We start from the raw sequence: 15,604 nt of genomic DNA on the forward strand, positions 1-15,604 counted from the left end.
CTGTTCTTTCGCGTGGCGCCGAAGGGGAGGAGGCGCAAAACGTCACTCGTGAAACCATGGTGGCTTGTCGATGCTCATGACAACGGCCGTGATGCATGGGCATAGAATACTTTCGGGTCTGTGTAGAAAAGTCAATGGCCTCCCGCCACGCGACGCGCTTTCGTCGTGATGTTTGATGGTCTTCTTTTCCGCAAAAAAATATTCTTCTTTCTTCGCGCCCAGCGCTTTTCAGTTCTTTGCTGTCGACATTGAGTGTCGACATGATTCATCAATAACATTTTCTACGCCTTTTCCAGTTCTATACGTCAAACATGAATAGCGAACTCGCCAACGGGTCGGATCTGCAGGTCGTCAGAACGGGAGGTGGTACCGGTGACAAGAGGAGTTTGGTGACGGTGGTTTGGGCGGTCAACCTCACGGCTTTCGTCCTCGTCGGAATAATAGTGCCTTTGCGGATTATCGTTCGCTGCACTGTAACACGGAATTTCTTCAGCGACGATGTACTTGTTATCATTTCTGCCCTCTTCACTTTTGCAGTATGCGCACTGCTTCCTATAGGTATGTTCTCATCCGTCAGAGATAAAATCAAGTCTGTTACTTACAAAGATGCCAGCGACCGACCTAGGACTTGGTCAGCACTCCTGGAATCTCGATGCTGAATTCCTTCCTGATAACACCAAGAGTTTACTCCAGGTATGGACCGTGAAGCGAACGCACTAGGAAGACAATCTCTGTGGGAAAGAAATGACTGACCGGCCTTGTAGCTCATCTTCATTGCAAATACTTTGTATCCTTGCGCAATCGCGTTCACTCGTCTCTCAGCCATCAGCTCTTTTCTCAGACTCATAACACATAAAAGCGCTCGCTGGATCATGTATGGTGCAGCGTTCGTCACGGGGGGATTCTGCTTGGCATCCGTGTTTGCCGTCATCTTCCAATGCAAGCCCATCACGGCGGCATGGGATTCGTCGACCGGCAACGCTACTTGCTACCCTTTTATTGACTTTCTTCATGCCAGCGCGGCGTTGAACATTGCAATCGACATGCTGCTGTGCACCGTGCCCTTGCCGTATATATGGAACATGAAAATGACAACGGGCAAGAAAGTTCTGCTCACGATTCTCTTTGCCTTTTCTGGACTGTGAGTTTTGATAGGATAGTGTTGGACGGAGAGGAACGTTTGAACTAACAAGAGACTCAGCTCATGTGCTGCGGCAATCCTCAAGCTTGTCAACCTAGAGCCTCTGAACGACTCTGACTTGCCCTGTAAGTTTTTCTTGCATCACAAAATAGAGAGAATTCAGACATTGACCACTGTCACAGACAACTGGGTCTCCTGGGTGCTCTGTTCTATCGCAGAGTGCACCATTGGCATCGTCTGCATGTCAATACCGCCGATCATTCCTCTGTTCACCAAGTGCTCCTGCAACAAGCCGCCGACGCCTCAAAAGGAAAGAAGCAAGTCATTGCGGTATACCTTGTTTGCTGAAAAGCCAACCTTCAGCCGTGCTGTGGCACCGCGAGTCATAAGGCCGATGGCAACACCGTGGAAGGATCAACCGCTCGAGAGGACCGTCAACCCGGACTTCAAGCCAGATTTTCACTGGCTCAGGCTGGAGCAGCAAGAGTATGGACGTTGTTGGGACAGAACGCCTCAGTCTACTAAGGTGGATCAGGTTCTTGGGATTGCGTTGTAGAAAGTTTCTTCTACTACCATGCGTCACTTTCGTTTATTACAGTTTCGAGATATTCAGCGAATGAGTTTGAGAGATTCCCACGTAGACGTACGAATATATCCAGATTGGTGAACGGATAAAAGACTGTTGCGAACGGACTTGGTATAAAACAAGACAGCCATCAACATGGATCTATCGATCGAATATCACAAGTGCCATCGTACAGTAACCTGAGTCGGTAAGTAATTTGTGATCAGGGCCGTGCAGTATCTCTAATCCACCCGAGACCACTGGGTTATCAACTGCCGAGCCGCAATAGGGGGCAGACTTCACCGAAGATCTCCCATATCGACTCGCACGCCCGTCAACCAGCCAGCTGGTGATGGTCCTGGCACCGGAGCATCGCCGGTGCTCAAAAGCATATCGCATATGATTGGGTGAGTGTCGTTGTAGCCAATGGGGATTCCATCCGCGACCGGCGGCCGCTGGTCTTCAAGAGTACGTAGGCAGTCACAACTCCGCCTTATATCCCCGGGGCTGGGTCTTGAAGTCGTCCGTCCACGACTATACGGTCAAAGCTTTTGAAACCCAAGCACCTGCCATGGGGTGATCTTCGAAGCTTCTGCGGAATCCACGGGAGCCAGCAAAGATCCGGGCGTGGTCTGGACTCATGTCGACATGGTCTCATGCCTGTCCCGTTTGCTCGTGGTCGAACCATCCGGTGGTCGAGGCGGTTCAAAGCCGGGAGAAGGGCTGACAGCTATGGTGTGTTTGCTACTGACTCTTGTAAGATTGCGGATCCGCGGGCCCCGTTTCAAGCTGTCTGGGAGGATTTGACAGACGGACTAGGTATGCGGCAATGAGGATCTTGAACTGCACAGATATCCGTGGCATTTTCCATGGAGGCGACCTCGGAAGTCGGAGCATGAAAGCTCTCACTGCCACTTAGACTAAGATATCTCGTCCCCATGACCCAATAAATACGAGGAGTAATTAGAATGATGTGCCGGTGTCAACTAACTAGATATGTTTTGGTATTCGAGGCATCATACTAACATTAGTTCGAGACAGATCTCTCACAATGCGACTTTGGAATGAAATGCTGTACACGTAAAGCCGGAAGAAATTCCGCCACCTACCAGGAACCCGAGCCTTCAATTGAGATCTAATATGATCTAGCAGGGAAGGGACTCGTAAGTACGGGTTCGACCTTCGGAAAACCGATATTTAGGTTGATCTAAAAGAGCCTAGCCTTGCACTACAAACCAACTGACAGAGGCGAAAGCTATCCGTACGGTCGTACCAAGTGCTTTTCCTGGGGTTTTCTGAAACTACCAAACTCAGCTCTCCACCTCGGGCGACGCCCCTGCTTCATTCCATCTACTCCGTACGCCGTGGGCAGCAGGGCCAGACGATGGCACGAACACCACATCAAGCAACAAGGGGAACACACGGGATAAGAAACTAGGGCCCGCGTCTATCTCAGCCCCATCAAAAGCCCCAGCCGACTCCGAAGAGCCGTCAACCTGGTATCCGAACCTCAAATCATGACGTGCAGCGGCGACACAGCCAGGCAGCATCCAAGGACGACTCAGAAAAGTGCTGCCACTTCGAATCAACACGATCCGAATCGAAACTCAAAATCCATAAAAGGTCACACCAACTTCGGCTGCAGTTGTTGCCCGCGCCCGTCCGCCACCTGGCTCCATCACCTCTCCCGTTCTAGCGCGTGGGCTTAAAGAGCAGCAAATCGAGTGGAATAACTAGGCAAGGAAGCCATTACCACCAGAACCAGAATCTCCGGCACTGACCGCCCAGGCGTCGTCTGACCCAAGCGCCGGGGAAATGCTGCTTCTGCGGAGTTAGCGCCTGTATAGCGCCGGCGACCATTGGAACAGAGTTCGCCCGTGGTTTGATATGTTCATTCCCAAGTTATTTAAAGGGGGTAAAATCTGCCGATTAGGAATCAACATTAAACAAATCCTGCGCGCCGTGACGCTAGAATTCGCTTGGAATCTACGTTTAAGGGTTCTAGAAAGGAAGCTGAACGCAAGTGGAAAGGTAGAAAACCTTCGCCCTCGGTTACAACATACCTTGAGACATTGAATCTCTATGGAATAGATGCTGTCTTACTGCATCTTTGTGTTCATTTGGAAACTGCCGACACCATCTCCTGTTGATTCAACTTGGTCAGTCGGGCAGTGCCGGCCTCTCTCGCATCCTCTTCTAACCACATCCCCAAACACGAAGTGAAGTCATGACTTTGCCTAATTAACCCCCCGTCGCGAGTCATTGGACAGGCTGACAATTCGACGTCCGGTCAGACCTCTTCAGAGGATTTAGCCTGCCTTTATCCGCTCCGCTACCCGACATGGGAACAATTTAGTGTCCGTCCAAAGGTGTGGACGCACCCAGTGAGCAACGAGCTGCCCCTGAGGCGCCCGAGCGGCATCAGATTCGCCGACAGGTAGCGTCCGAATTTCTCTGTGGCTAGAACTCGCTGTCTCTCACCCTCCCTCTCATGTCTGTACTGTCTGTCTTTCTGTGTCTGCTCATCTCTCGAACGAAAATGGCCAAAGGGTGGTGGGGGGCTTCATAGGCGAGGGACCCCCTTTTGGCATGTCGCTGATCGCAAGTTTCCCATCCCCGCACTGACAGGGCCTAAAATGTGATAAAGCTCCTAAAGAGTGGTCCTTTCATCGGGGAGGTCTTCCCGATTCATCGCCCCCAACGCGACCCTACCAACTCGGCCGTACGACGCCCTTTCGGCTTAGCTTCCAGCCATTCTAGGTATTGTATTCGCTGCTTACTCTTTCTTCAGCAAGAAGCTCTAGCTGATCCAAGAGGGTTTGGTAGATCTTAAGTGACAATCTCACACAAGTTACATAATAGTAAGAAGTACGGGAGGGCGTTCGGCGCCGGCCTACACAGCCACTACCATTGTACGGCTCTACTAAACGACTTAGAGTGTTTCTAGACGCATTGACAGTCCTTCTTCTGGTCCAAACTATCGTCGGCCAGGGTTCATGCAGAAGCGTGTGTCAGGAAAAGCCCACCCGCCATGTGGGTTCCCCTTGCACCATGCTTCACGTACTTCGTACCTTCTTTTTTTCTCCTTCCTGCAGCGGGCAGCAGTTCTGACCCCTCGGTGGACTAGCCCGCTTTTGCTCTTTTCGCCCGGAAGTCTGCCGCGTCGATGCAGAGACAAGCGCAGGTATCTGTGGGTGTGGTGGGTGTGTCACTGTGGGTTGGCCATGGTGAAAGATGGGCTCGCGCACTCGCGCGATAGAGGTCTTGGCCACCGGGTGGGATTCGAGGAACTGTGAGTGGGAGAGGGGAAGGGGTCCAATGCTGCCCACTGCGTAGCCTTCTTAATTCGTTCCAGTCTCTTTTTCTCATAGAAGGAGGTAGGTCGGATAAAGGGCCTTGCTTCATATTAAAGAAGACCGGCGGGTCGCACAAACATCCTGGAGAATGGAGATGCCCTTTTCCTTCCCCCTTCGCTTCTTCGCTTTTTGCTACTGGCTTTTTCCTGGGTTTAATTACTTGTTTCCCTTCATGATTTCCCCCAGGGTATCTAGGAGATGACCACATATCCGAGGCGGTATGGCCGGCGCTCGCTATTACTGCTCCTGCTGTGGTGTATTGCTTCGGTAGTTGAGGCTCAGAGCGTCGCCGGCCTGCTCACACAAATCCCTAATTGCGCAGTAAGTCAACACCAACGTCAAGTTTCTGTCGTTTGCTCAACTCTGTTGTTTGCTTTTTGTACTTGCATGCCCTTGCATTCCCGGCATGGGGCCTTGTCAAATATTCTCCGAGCCGTATGGAGTACAGTAGGGCTGACTTGTCATGTTTGTTGCGATAGCTTCCATGCATTACACAAGGTCTACAAGAGGGCAACTGCAGCTTGGCATCGGTTGCGACTGTGACCGAATGTCTCTGTCCCAATATCAAACTGCAGTCAGATTTGTCAACGTGTGTGCAACTCAAATGTCACCTCGAAGACCAAGCTCGTAGGTTTTCTGCAAGTATCGACACGATATTCGCATACTGATGACTGCCAGGCGCCGCCAAGCTCGAGACAAGTCTTTGCGATGCGTATCCCAAAGAGTCTAGGAGTAATGAAGTCAAGACTATCGCCATCGCGCTGTCAGTCATCACATTTCCCGTTGTTGCGTTGCGGTGCATATCAAGATGGAAGATCACCAACAAGTTGTGGTGGGATGACTGGACAGCCATCTTCGCAACAGTGAGTGAACTCTTCGCAACACCAAAGACGAAAGCTGACGAGAAATCAGATGTTGCTAGCTGGCTTGGCCGGCATCGAAATTGCGAGTGCCGACCTAGGATTCGGAACTCACTACTGGAACATTGAACTCGATGCTGGAACGAAACTACTCAAGCTTTTCTACGCCGTTCAGCAACTCTACATCATGATTCAAGTCTTCGCCAAAATCTCGATCCTGTTGTTCTTCTCCCGAATTTTCCCGGCAAAGTGGTTCCAGCTCACCGTCCGCTACTTTATCATGTTTTTGCTGCTCCACGGGCTGATATTCCTGCTGGTTATCGTGTTCCAATGCACGCCAGTCTCTTCGGTCTGGGACAGAAGCAACCCGAACCGGACATGCCTCAACGTGACCGCCATTGGATACGCCGGAGCAGTCTTCAGTATTGTGGAAGACTTGGTGATCTTGGTTCTGCCTATCCCCGAGTTGGTGAAGCTCCAGCTCAATATAAGGAAGAAAATTGCGCTGGGCTTCATGTTCAGCCTTGGCTCATTGTAAGTATTTCTTTACAGCCATATTGGTCTGTCGTTATCGACGGTTGTGACTAACATAGTTCGCAGTGCCTGTATCACAACTATGGTTCGTTTGAAATATCTCGTCATGTTCTCGAGCACTTTCGATACTACGTGGGACAACGTCGACATTGTCATATGGTCCATCATCGAGGAATTCTGCGCCATCCTCTGCGCAAGTCTTCCAGCACTCCGGCCTTTGCTTCAAAAGGTCCCGCAACTCTTCTCCAGCAACAAGACCAACACCAAAGATAAAAGCTTAGGGACGGTAAACTCAAGACGCTCTATGCTCAATATTGGAAAGGACAAGTTCCACGAAATTCCTGAGACGCCGTCGATGGCTTCAGAGCTACCACCCACACCAATCGATCTTGCAGACGAGATGGCGGCAAAGGCCGACGGGAAGCGTCAAGTCCTCATCACCAAGGATGTAAAGGTCAACGTAGCCAATTTTGAGCTGCAAAATGTCAAGTCTGGCAGGAAATGGCAAAAGAACGAAAATGGGAGGTTCTAATTGGTCAAGGAGGCAGATAGGAAGAGAGTCGAAAGTATTCAGCGTTATGGACAAACGTTTTTTTGTATTACATTGGCATTAAAGCGACGGCGAACTTGGAAACTTGATTTGGGAGCGGCGGAATACCAATACCCAGAATACCATTTTGTTTCAGCAAGGGTATAGAACACGATCAAACTTGGGATGTGTGTATAATGGAACGAGTAATGAGCAGATCAGCCGTCGCGCGCTTTGTCCAACTCCTGCGTCTCTCGTGTCTCTGCCTTCTGCTCCTCCGTAACCAAGTCCCAGTTCTCATCCAACTGCCGACGATATTCTGCCGCTACCAAGCCAGTGGTGACCACCAGATCGAGGTCGAGATCTGCGAGAGCGGCATGCAGCTCGAACCCGGGCCCCCACCCGGCCTTGCTCATCGTGTTTGTATGACTTGCAGGTGCAGGTCGGCTCCCGCCTTCTCCACTCCCTCTCGAACTGTGTCCTTCTTCTTCTTCTCCTCTGGGGCCAGCATTCACCACGTGCAGCCTCGGACGGAAAAAAGCTAGAGTTTTGCCGTTGAAATCGATGAGCTTCATGCCTTTGCCGTGCTTTCCCAGATCCTCCCACAGCATCTCGCCCACGCCCAGGAAGCGGAAGCTGAGAGTACTAGACAGGGGGTGCTTGCGTGCCACCTTGAACTTGACACCTCGGACGGTAGCCTCTACCCTCGAGGGTAGTGTGCGGAGTTTGACAGCGGCGATGGGGCGGTGTTCTGCGGAGATGGCGTCGCAGTTTACTCGCCGGATTTCCATTTTGGTCATTTTGGTGTTATGACTGATTGTGTATACTGGGATGAGACACTCTTTGTGTTTGAGTAAGTTGACAACGATAGCATCCTCGTTGCCTCTACTGAGGACAAGGATGTGTCGCGGCTCTGGTGGGATTTCCATAAGGTATGTGAGGAACTAGCTCAGAAGAGACGAGCAGGGCTGGTAAATTCTCAGGTTTCCTACATTAATATCAAGTTTCATCTGCTGGAAAGACGTTGAGGAAATGTATTCCGCGGGTTTCTTGTATGTTCGTTGACGTATGCCAGAGTTTCCCAAGGTTACTCAGCAAGACTCTCAGCGAGACTATCTATGGGCGGCATCCCACGGTGCTCTGAAAGTACATAGACCGAAGACGGGATGGAGAAGGCCATAGAAGGTGGTTCATCTATGAATCTCGGGCGCAATGGTGAGACGGATGGGCGAACCAAAGTGTCAGATCCATGAGGGGAGCTGAAGCTGCCTCACTTGGCATCTAAAACCAAGCCCAAGGCGCCCGTCTCCTATCGCTCGATGCGCCGCGGCGGCTATGCTGTGTACCTTTCTCCGATGACGTATGCCTCAATATTCCTCTGGTAGAAGCTGATGTGCCGACGACGGGAAAATCCCCAGTATCCCACATACGGCCAAGCTCGGGCATTTTGGCAGCGATTTAAGGTTTCGGCGAGGGCGGGGCGATCGGAGGTGGAGTCGCTTTGCAGTTCACCGTCAGGGACAAGCCGCGATGCCGGTTCTACCGGGGGAGGGAATCTCGATACGACGGGCGCATCCGCGTGTGACCGGAGACTTAATCGATCTTGTCCCTCTCTAAAGCTTGACTGACATATGGCTGGGTATCAGAAAGGGGCGTGTCTAGCCGAGAACAGCCCATTGTCGCGTGTTACTGCAAGGAACGCATGGTTTGGTCAATCGATGGTTCTGCTGAAGGAACTCTCTTCTCCGATCGTGATCGAAGACATGTCGAACCTGCTGAAGCTTTGGAAGAATGTAAAGATGTGTCAAAATGGACATATGAATGAAGGAAAGAAAGAAAGGGAATGTGGTCAAGTCCCACATTATCCATCAAAGTTGCATCAATGAAGAGTATGCACATAAGAAATAAATGCAACACTCATCTGGCCATTCGGAAAGGCAAGCAGTAAATGCATCTATGCATCTAAGCAGCTATGACGATGGTGGGGCTGATTCCATAGTAGCCTGGAAGGAGCTCCCCGAGGTCGTTCCTTCCTGCAGCAATGGCACCGTGCTTTTGGGGAGGTACCTTCCGTCAGCAGCAGGAGCAGCAGGAGCAACGTGGACGGGCAACCGGGAAGCTTTGCCCGCACCCAACGACCATCACCACCCGACATCACGATCCTTTGACAAACTTGGGCGTGCGGCTCTTCACACCACATCCTTGTCAAAACACAATTCAAAGCTGCGACACCGACACCCGGTCTCATGAATCTTTGACGCAAACCTCCCCCACCGGCCATGAATTGACCTGCAAGTCAAGATGCCTCCCCCCGAGTCCCGCCCCCTCCTTATTCCTCAAAATCGCAAGCTTCGTCATCTTCGAGGCATCTACCTGCGAAACCTGAGCTTCATTCGCCCTCGAGGCCACACCATTGATGATACTGCTCTGAACAAGACATCCTCGAAGCTCGAATCTCTTCGCGACACTCCTCAGCTCCAACATGCTCTCTCCAGCGACAATCTGCGACCCAAAGCGCTGCGCCGCCGCAGCACTGCTCTGGCCCAAGCTACACCAATCACGAGACAGCGCATGCTACAGTTGACCATCGACGGTAGGGCCGCCGATGTCTTCTTCTCGCTGCATTGCGAAGGCGAAGATGAGCCAGTCTATATCAGTGAAATGCAGGAGCATGCGACGGTATGTCAAATTCCAATCCTTGTGTTCCACAGGCGGACTGACAAGGCGACCAACAGAACTTCAACTTTCAATTCTTCGATCTCAACCACCATGGCCCCTCTGTCACCCGCTCCCCGGTGATGACGATCAAGATCTGGGCGAAGCGAACAGCATGGACTTTGCTGCTTCAAGATACAATCGATCTCCGAAGTCTCCATTTCATCGGCAGCCTCCAGAATCGCAAATTCCCGCCCAACGGCCTCATCTTCCACCTTGCCGACGGTATATACTCGCTCGATGTCCCGGCCAAGCCCACGCACCCGAAGGAGCTGCCACCCCTCCACACATCTTCTTACAACGCTCTGATGAAGCTCGCGACTCTGGACAACTCTATCCAGGACGCCATTGCGACACAGGAGCAGCTCACATCCCAAATCAACGACATCCTAGATGAGACCGCGCACAACGAGACACCAGCCGCCGAGGAGAAGGTGAAGCTGGCCAACAAATACGTGGCCCAAGAGCTGCGATCCTTGAAGGCAGCCGAAAAGCGGCGAGAGGAGCTACGCGAGTCTCTCAAGTCGCGTCGAGAGGCGATTGCCCAAGGCCGCGCCCTCCAAGATAAGCTGGCAAAGGATATTGTCGACGCCACAGAGCACCTATCGGCATCTAAAGAAGTTCTTGCTAAAACTAAGGAGACGATTCGCGGTCAGCGACGCCGTATTTGCGCAGACCTCGGCAACATCTACCAGATCACGCCCTGCCCCGCGAGTGCTCCCCTCTCTTTCCAGATCGCGGGCCTGCCCCTTCCAAATACAAGCTACGACAGCGCCACTTCACGCGGCCCCGATGACGACCTTCTCTCCGCCGCTCTGGGCCATGTGGCTGCTCTGACCAATGCGCTGCAATACTACCTGTCTGTGCCGCTTCCATACCCAATCACGCCTTTCGGCTCACGGTCCCATATTCGCGACGATATATCTCTGCTTACCGATCTGAACTCGGTGCAGGCGGCTCGACAGCGCGATTTCCCCCTGTACCTCCCGCGAGGTGGGTCGACCGCGGCCCAGTATCGCTTCGACTACGGTTGGTTCATTCTCAACAAAAATATTGAGGCACTCTGTGCCAGCCAAGGGTTGAAAGTCGTCGACATACGTCATACGTTACCCAACCTCAAGTATCTCCTGTACGTGTGCAGCGCCGGCACCGAAGAAGTTCCCGAGCGTAAGCGAGGCGGCGTCCGTGGTCTCTGGGCGGGACGGTTTAAAGGTCGCATCCCTTCGTCGGTGGCAGGCGTTGGCGATGAAGACTCGAGCAGCGTCGGCGGCAGTCGCCGTGGCAGCACCGACAGCGAGGTGCTCAGCCGGCAGCGTGATGAGCTTAGGAAGGCCATGACCGTTCGTGACGGTGCGAATTCCCCTGTCGACTACAACTTCACTCACGGGAATGGTGGGTCTGCGGGCCTCCCATTCGATGAGTTCAAAGTGTCGCTGAGAACCAAGGGCATGAGAGAAAACGCTGGGAACTGATGGCAGCCGTTGCCAGAAAATTCAGGATGGTTCAACGTTAATCGAATTACGTGGTTTCGTTGTTTGAGATACCCCGGCGATTCGTCGCCGCCATAATAAAATTGCTAATGCTGGAATCAATCGTATCAAACAACATTCGGTGGGAATCGTCTCCATGCCCCCAATGCCCCAACTGGAAAAAAGTACATGTAGCAACACCGTGAACAACATGCGTAGAAATACGCCACATGCTCCCCTCAACGCCGTGAAACACCAAATAACACAACCCGACACCATCCTTCCGTCATGGCAATTACAGAGACCGCCAGAGACGACCGAGCTGCCACTAACGCTCCGTCGGCACAAACTTGACGCTCTTCCTCCTCTCGCGCTCGCCGGGTCCAGTCCTGCTCCCCGGGCTTGAACTCAGTATCCCTGACGTAGGCGTACCGTTCGCCAACGCCTCGCGAACGCTCTCCACCGCACGACTCTGCGGCACTTCGACGCTGTCGCCGCGGACATTGGGCGGGATCACAGGACTCCGTCCCCCTTCGGCTTTACCCCCTCCACCGACGCCGCCAACCAAACCGCCCCCGCCGATGCGTACTTTCTCGACAGCTGCACGACCAAGCTCGTCTGAGCGCGTCGTCGACTTCTCATCCCGCCATTTGCCGGGAAGACACGCGTGTCCGCAACCGTCGAGGGGACAACACCCGTCGCTGAGCTCGTAGCTGCCGTCGTCCGAGGGCGCGTGCCAGTCTTGAAGACAGGTCGCGTGACCGCCGTGGGCGCAGCCGGGACAGTACCACCATATGCTCATCACCGGGTCGGTTGGTGCCGGGGCGACGGAGACGCCTTCGGCGAGGGAAAGCATCGTGGCTGTGGTCTCGCGGTGGCCGCATACGGCGCAAGGGGCCATTGTTGTTCGGCAGCGGTCGCATTTCCACAGGGCCCTGGAGCCGAGAGACGGGTCCAGCTCTCGCGGCTTGTGGCAGCTAGGACAGATGAAACCGCCCTTGACGCCTTGTTGAGCGGGGCCGAAAATGGATGTGTAGTTTTCGCCCCAATCTGGAATACCTTCGGGCCAGCCCTTGATACAGAGCTTGCGGAGGAGGGCAGCTTCGATGAAGAGCTTCATTCCTGTCAGGCGTGAGTGGTGTTGCCGGAGGATGGAGGATGCGCGATGGGGATCGATGACGGATTCGGGCACGAGGGGCTTCAGCAGTAGGACCATGGCGGAGGCGTTGAGTGCTGATGTCCGTGTTTCAAAATCCAGAACGCGAGATAGGAGGGTATACGGGTTCAGCGGCGGTGAGCGGTCCTCCTCTGGGTTCGATGATAAAGGATGTGGGTATGATGGGTCCTCCGGCCATGGGAGGTAGTCGGACTCGAGAATATTCGGTGTTGTGTCGTGTTGAGGGGCCGTGGCGATCCTCGGAGGGCTCGACGCAGCAACACCGACGTGAAGAGGTGCATGGTCTTCGTAGGTCGCAGGTAGTGATCCCAGCTGTGAATGTGTCGACGGTTCATCCGTAGCTGTATCAGAAGCCATGGTCGTCTGAGAAATCATAAAGATTTCTTCTGGAGATTCTTTGGGCATACTCTCGCCAGGACCATGCAGTGACGCCAGGGCACCATGTTCTGGAGAGTCCTCGATTTCTTTGCCACGGATGCGGCTTTCATATTCGCCCTGCTCTTTAGCATTCCTTTGATGTGCAAGCTGAGCAGGATAGCTAGTGATGGAGTGAGCCGACGCTGATGTACCCCCTTCGGAGGATGATGCCAGCCCAGAAGTCTGTCGGCTGCTCTCGGACATGGAGAACATTTGAGAAAAGCCATCAGAGTCATGTCGCAACGGGCGTCGACTATTCGGCGTGCGGGGGCCATAGTCCAAGGGCTTCTGCTCCTTTTTCTTTGGCTCGGGCACATCTATCGCTTGAGACAGTGCGTCAGTATCATAGAAGTCGTATCCCTCTGTGATGGAGGCCTGCGTCTGATCGCTTTCATGACTTGTAGTAGACAAAGGAACCGAGTCCAGCCGTCTCCTTGGACTTATGTTGAACGTACTGTGGGCAGCGGGGGGCAAAGCAAAGCTATCCAACTCTTTGACCGGCGGCAGCTGAGCTTCCTCAAACTGGTCCGCATTTTCCTCGTTGATGGCCCTCGCAATTGGGGTTGCAACGTTGGATGTGCTTTCAATCTCTTCGGAGAGCAAGGACCGCGGCCCCAAAGACTTGCTGTCTATGCCATTGGATGTAAGAGCTGACGGCCGTCGAGGGGTTTCTTCCCCATTCATCTCCACAACAACATCCAATGCTCTCGGTACCCTGAGCTTGGGTACATCTTTGCCTTTGGAAATGGACCGCCTCTTCTGGAATCGCCCAAGTCGCGTCTCGAGGTGGAATTGCGCTCTTCTGCTCAACAAGAGGTTCATTGAGTAAGCCAGAATCCGCCATGTCTGTGCTAGGCGGAACAGATTGACGTGTTCTGCAGCGCGTGCGTATTTCTCCATAATGCCAGAGATTCTTTGCGCTAGTGGTTTCGCTCCATCGACAAACGGGAGGTCCTTGTCCATTGTCTCAAGATAGTAGCTGGAAAGATATTGATAAACATCGACTCTCGCTGCTGCAGGCACATGACCAACAGCCATAGACTGCTGAGTCTTGTAAGTGCCTGTGACTTTGATGGCTTGCTCAAGACCCAGAACGAGATCGTCGCCTAGGCCTGGCCCTGATGGAGGGGTGGTGCTGAGGACGGGGATGGAGCGCAGACTGTGCCTGCGTTTCCTGCTCACTCGCCGACGAGGCCCTAAAAAGCTGCCGACGACATCTTCTTCAGAATCACTGCGACTGATGCTAAGCATCGGTGTCGTCGGACTTGAGCTGTAGGATGTTCGTGGAGGCACGACGCTTGGCTGATGATGGACGATGGGAGGTCGTGGGCGGTCATGTAGTCGCTCGTCGAGGAACATGACGGCATCGCCTCTAGCAGAGAGTGCCATCGTCGACACAGATTGCCTATCGAGGACTTTCGGGGCAAATGCTACATCGCATTGGTTGAAAAAGCCGTCGTGGCCGACGGTCCAGAGAAGGTCCTGGTTCTGCCACAACAGGCCTGAGGGGGAGATCTCGAAGCGCTCAATCTCCTTGTATGGCATGGATGGCCTGGCCAAGTCCCAAATGTGTACGGCGTTGATACCGTATCGCTTGTGGCTGCCGTCGTCGTAAGAGACAGCAACCTGAGCGGCACGTTTTCCCTGAGCGCTGGCAGACCAAAGACCAGGCCGCCACGCCACCGCAGATACAGAGGCGGGTGTGTAGATGACCCATCGAGGCTTTTGACGTTTATCAGCATTCTTGGACATATCCCATACAGCGCATTTGCTGTCCCAGCCGCCGCTGATCAGATGGTTGCCGTCCGGATGCCACGAGATGGAGGCGCACGCCTTGTCATGCGCAGGGATCTTGAGCAATGGCTGAGCAATCTTGCGTACGTCCCACTTGAGCACGACGCCAGACTCGGTGCCACAGGCAAAGTAGAAGCCATCTTTGGGTGACCATTTGACCTGCCGGACTCCGTCCGCATTGCACTTGTATGCCCCTCGAGGGCTGTAGGTGAGCCCCCCTGACCTGCTTTGTACTGGCGCGCGAATGTCGAAATACCGCACCAGGCCATCCTGACTCCCGGAGAGTAAGGTGGTTTGCCTATGAGGGTTGATGTCGAGACTGTTAACCTGGCGCGAATCCTCCCTCGTCTGAACGAACTCGAGCGCAGCGCCGCCGGTCGCAATCCTCGAAAGGTCGTAGGAGAAGATCTTGCCGTTGGCACAGGCGGTGAAGATGGTGGCGTCGCCATGCCATTTGACGTCTCGAATGGAGAGTTGGTCTGCCGTCAGAGAGCTCGATGCGCCCTTGCTCGAGGCGGAGTTGATAGCGGCGCGGAGGTCGGTGCCTTCGCTGACGGACAGGCCGTCGAAGAGGATAGTCTTGAGAACATGTCTACCGGCGATGACAGCAGCTCGGTGATCGGTGGAGGTATCGAGGCATAGAATGGGGGCGCCGGCAGGGTAGACGACGTTCTGAGAGGCACTGGGTCTGTAGGAGGCCTGGTATTGCGGCGCACTGGTGATGCCGATGGAGTGGGTGTCGGTGCTGCTTTCGGCAGTTACTTTGCCGAGGAGTTTTCTCATGATCTTGTTTTCGCGGCTATACATGGAGCTCGCACGGCGCCATTGGCAGCGCCGTTATAATGCGGTCGGTATGCCGAGGGCTTATTCGGGTGGTGAATGTGATGCGATGGTAATGAGTCGAGTCGCACCTCCCGTAGAAGCGGCGACAGCGACTGGCAGGTAATCGGGCACTTTGGTAGGTGCGAAGCTCGGCGCGTCCAAGCTCAACCGAAGTCGTCGATAAGAAGATTACGATAAGAGGGGTGGAATTTATCGATAAGATTA

The 15,604-nt window shown here is 53.5% G+C and overlaps 5 protein-coding genes across 5 annotated transcripts; 3 read left to right on the forward strand and 2 right to left on the reverse strand.

Moving 5' to 3' along the window:
* Nucleotides 1-311: 311 nt before the first annotated feature.
* CPAR01_01743 (uncharacterized protein) lies at nucleotides 312-1,697 on the forward strand (the record flags this gene model as incomplete). The annotated part of the gene is made up of 5 exons (XM_060486032.1): nucleotides 312-558; nucleotides 614-693; nucleotides 765-1,141; nucleotides 1,202-1,266; nucleotides 1,324-1,697. 5 exons carry the CDS (start codon nucleotides 312-314, stop codon nucleotides 1,695-1,697), a joined length of 1,143 nt encoding a protein of 380 aa, XP_060356889.1.
* A 3,243-nt stretch (nucleotides 1,698-4,940) lies between these two features.
* Nucleotides 4,941-6,988, forward strand: CPAR01_01744 (uncharacterized protein; the record flags this gene model as incomplete). Its single annotated transcript, XM_060486033.1, has 4 exons — nucleotides 4,941-4,998; nucleotides 5,741-5,925; nucleotides 5,975-6,456; nucleotides 6,523-6,988. 4 exons carry the CDS (start codon nucleotides 4,941-4,943, stop codon nucleotides 6,986-6,988), a joined length of 1,191 nt encoding a protein of 396 aa, XP_060356890.1.
* A 215-nt stretch (nucleotides 6,989-7,203) lies between these two features.
* CPAR01_01745 (uncharacterized protein) lies at nucleotides 7,204-7,914 on the reverse strand (the record flags this gene model as incomplete). Its single annotated transcript, XM_060486034.1, has 1 exon — nucleotides 7,204-7,914. The coding sequence occupies one exon, from the start codon at nucleotides 7,912-7,914 to the stop codon at nucleotides 7,204-7,206; it is 711 nt and encodes a 236-aa protein (XP_060356891.1).
* Nucleotides 7,915-9,286: 1,372 nt separating this feature from the next.
* On the forward strand, nucleotides 9,287-11,172 carry CPAR01_01746 (UV radiation resistance-associated protein; the record flags this gene model as incomplete). The annotated part of the gene is made up of 2 exons (XM_060486035.1): nucleotides 9,287-9,664; nucleotides 9,721-11,172. 2 exons carry the CDS (start codon nucleotides 9,287-9,289, stop codon nucleotides 11,170-11,172), a joined length of 1,830 nt encoding a protein of 609 aa, XP_060356892.1.
* Nucleotides 11,173-11,497: 325 nt separating this feature from the next.
* CPAR01_01747 (WD domain-containing protein) lies at nucleotides 11,498-15,340 on the reverse strand (the record flags this gene model as incomplete). Its single annotated transcript, XM_060486036.1, has 1 exon — nucleotides 11,498-15,340. The coding sequence occupies one exon, from the start codon at nucleotides 15,338-15,340 to the stop codon at nucleotides 11,498-11,500; it is 3,843 nt and encodes a 1,280-aa protein (XP_060356893.1).
* Between the last annotated feature and the right edge of the window lie 264 nt (nucleotides 15,341-15,604).

Source organism: Colletotrichum paranaense (assembly GCF_030867605.1).
Source record: "Colletotrichum paranaense strain IMI 384185 chromosome Unknown Scaffold_1.1, whole genome shotgun sequence".
In the NCBI taxonomy this organism is placed as follows: domain Eukaryota; kingdom Fungi; phylum Ascomycota; class Sordariomycetes; order Glomerellales; family Glomerellaceae; genus Colletotrichum; species Colletotrichum paranaense.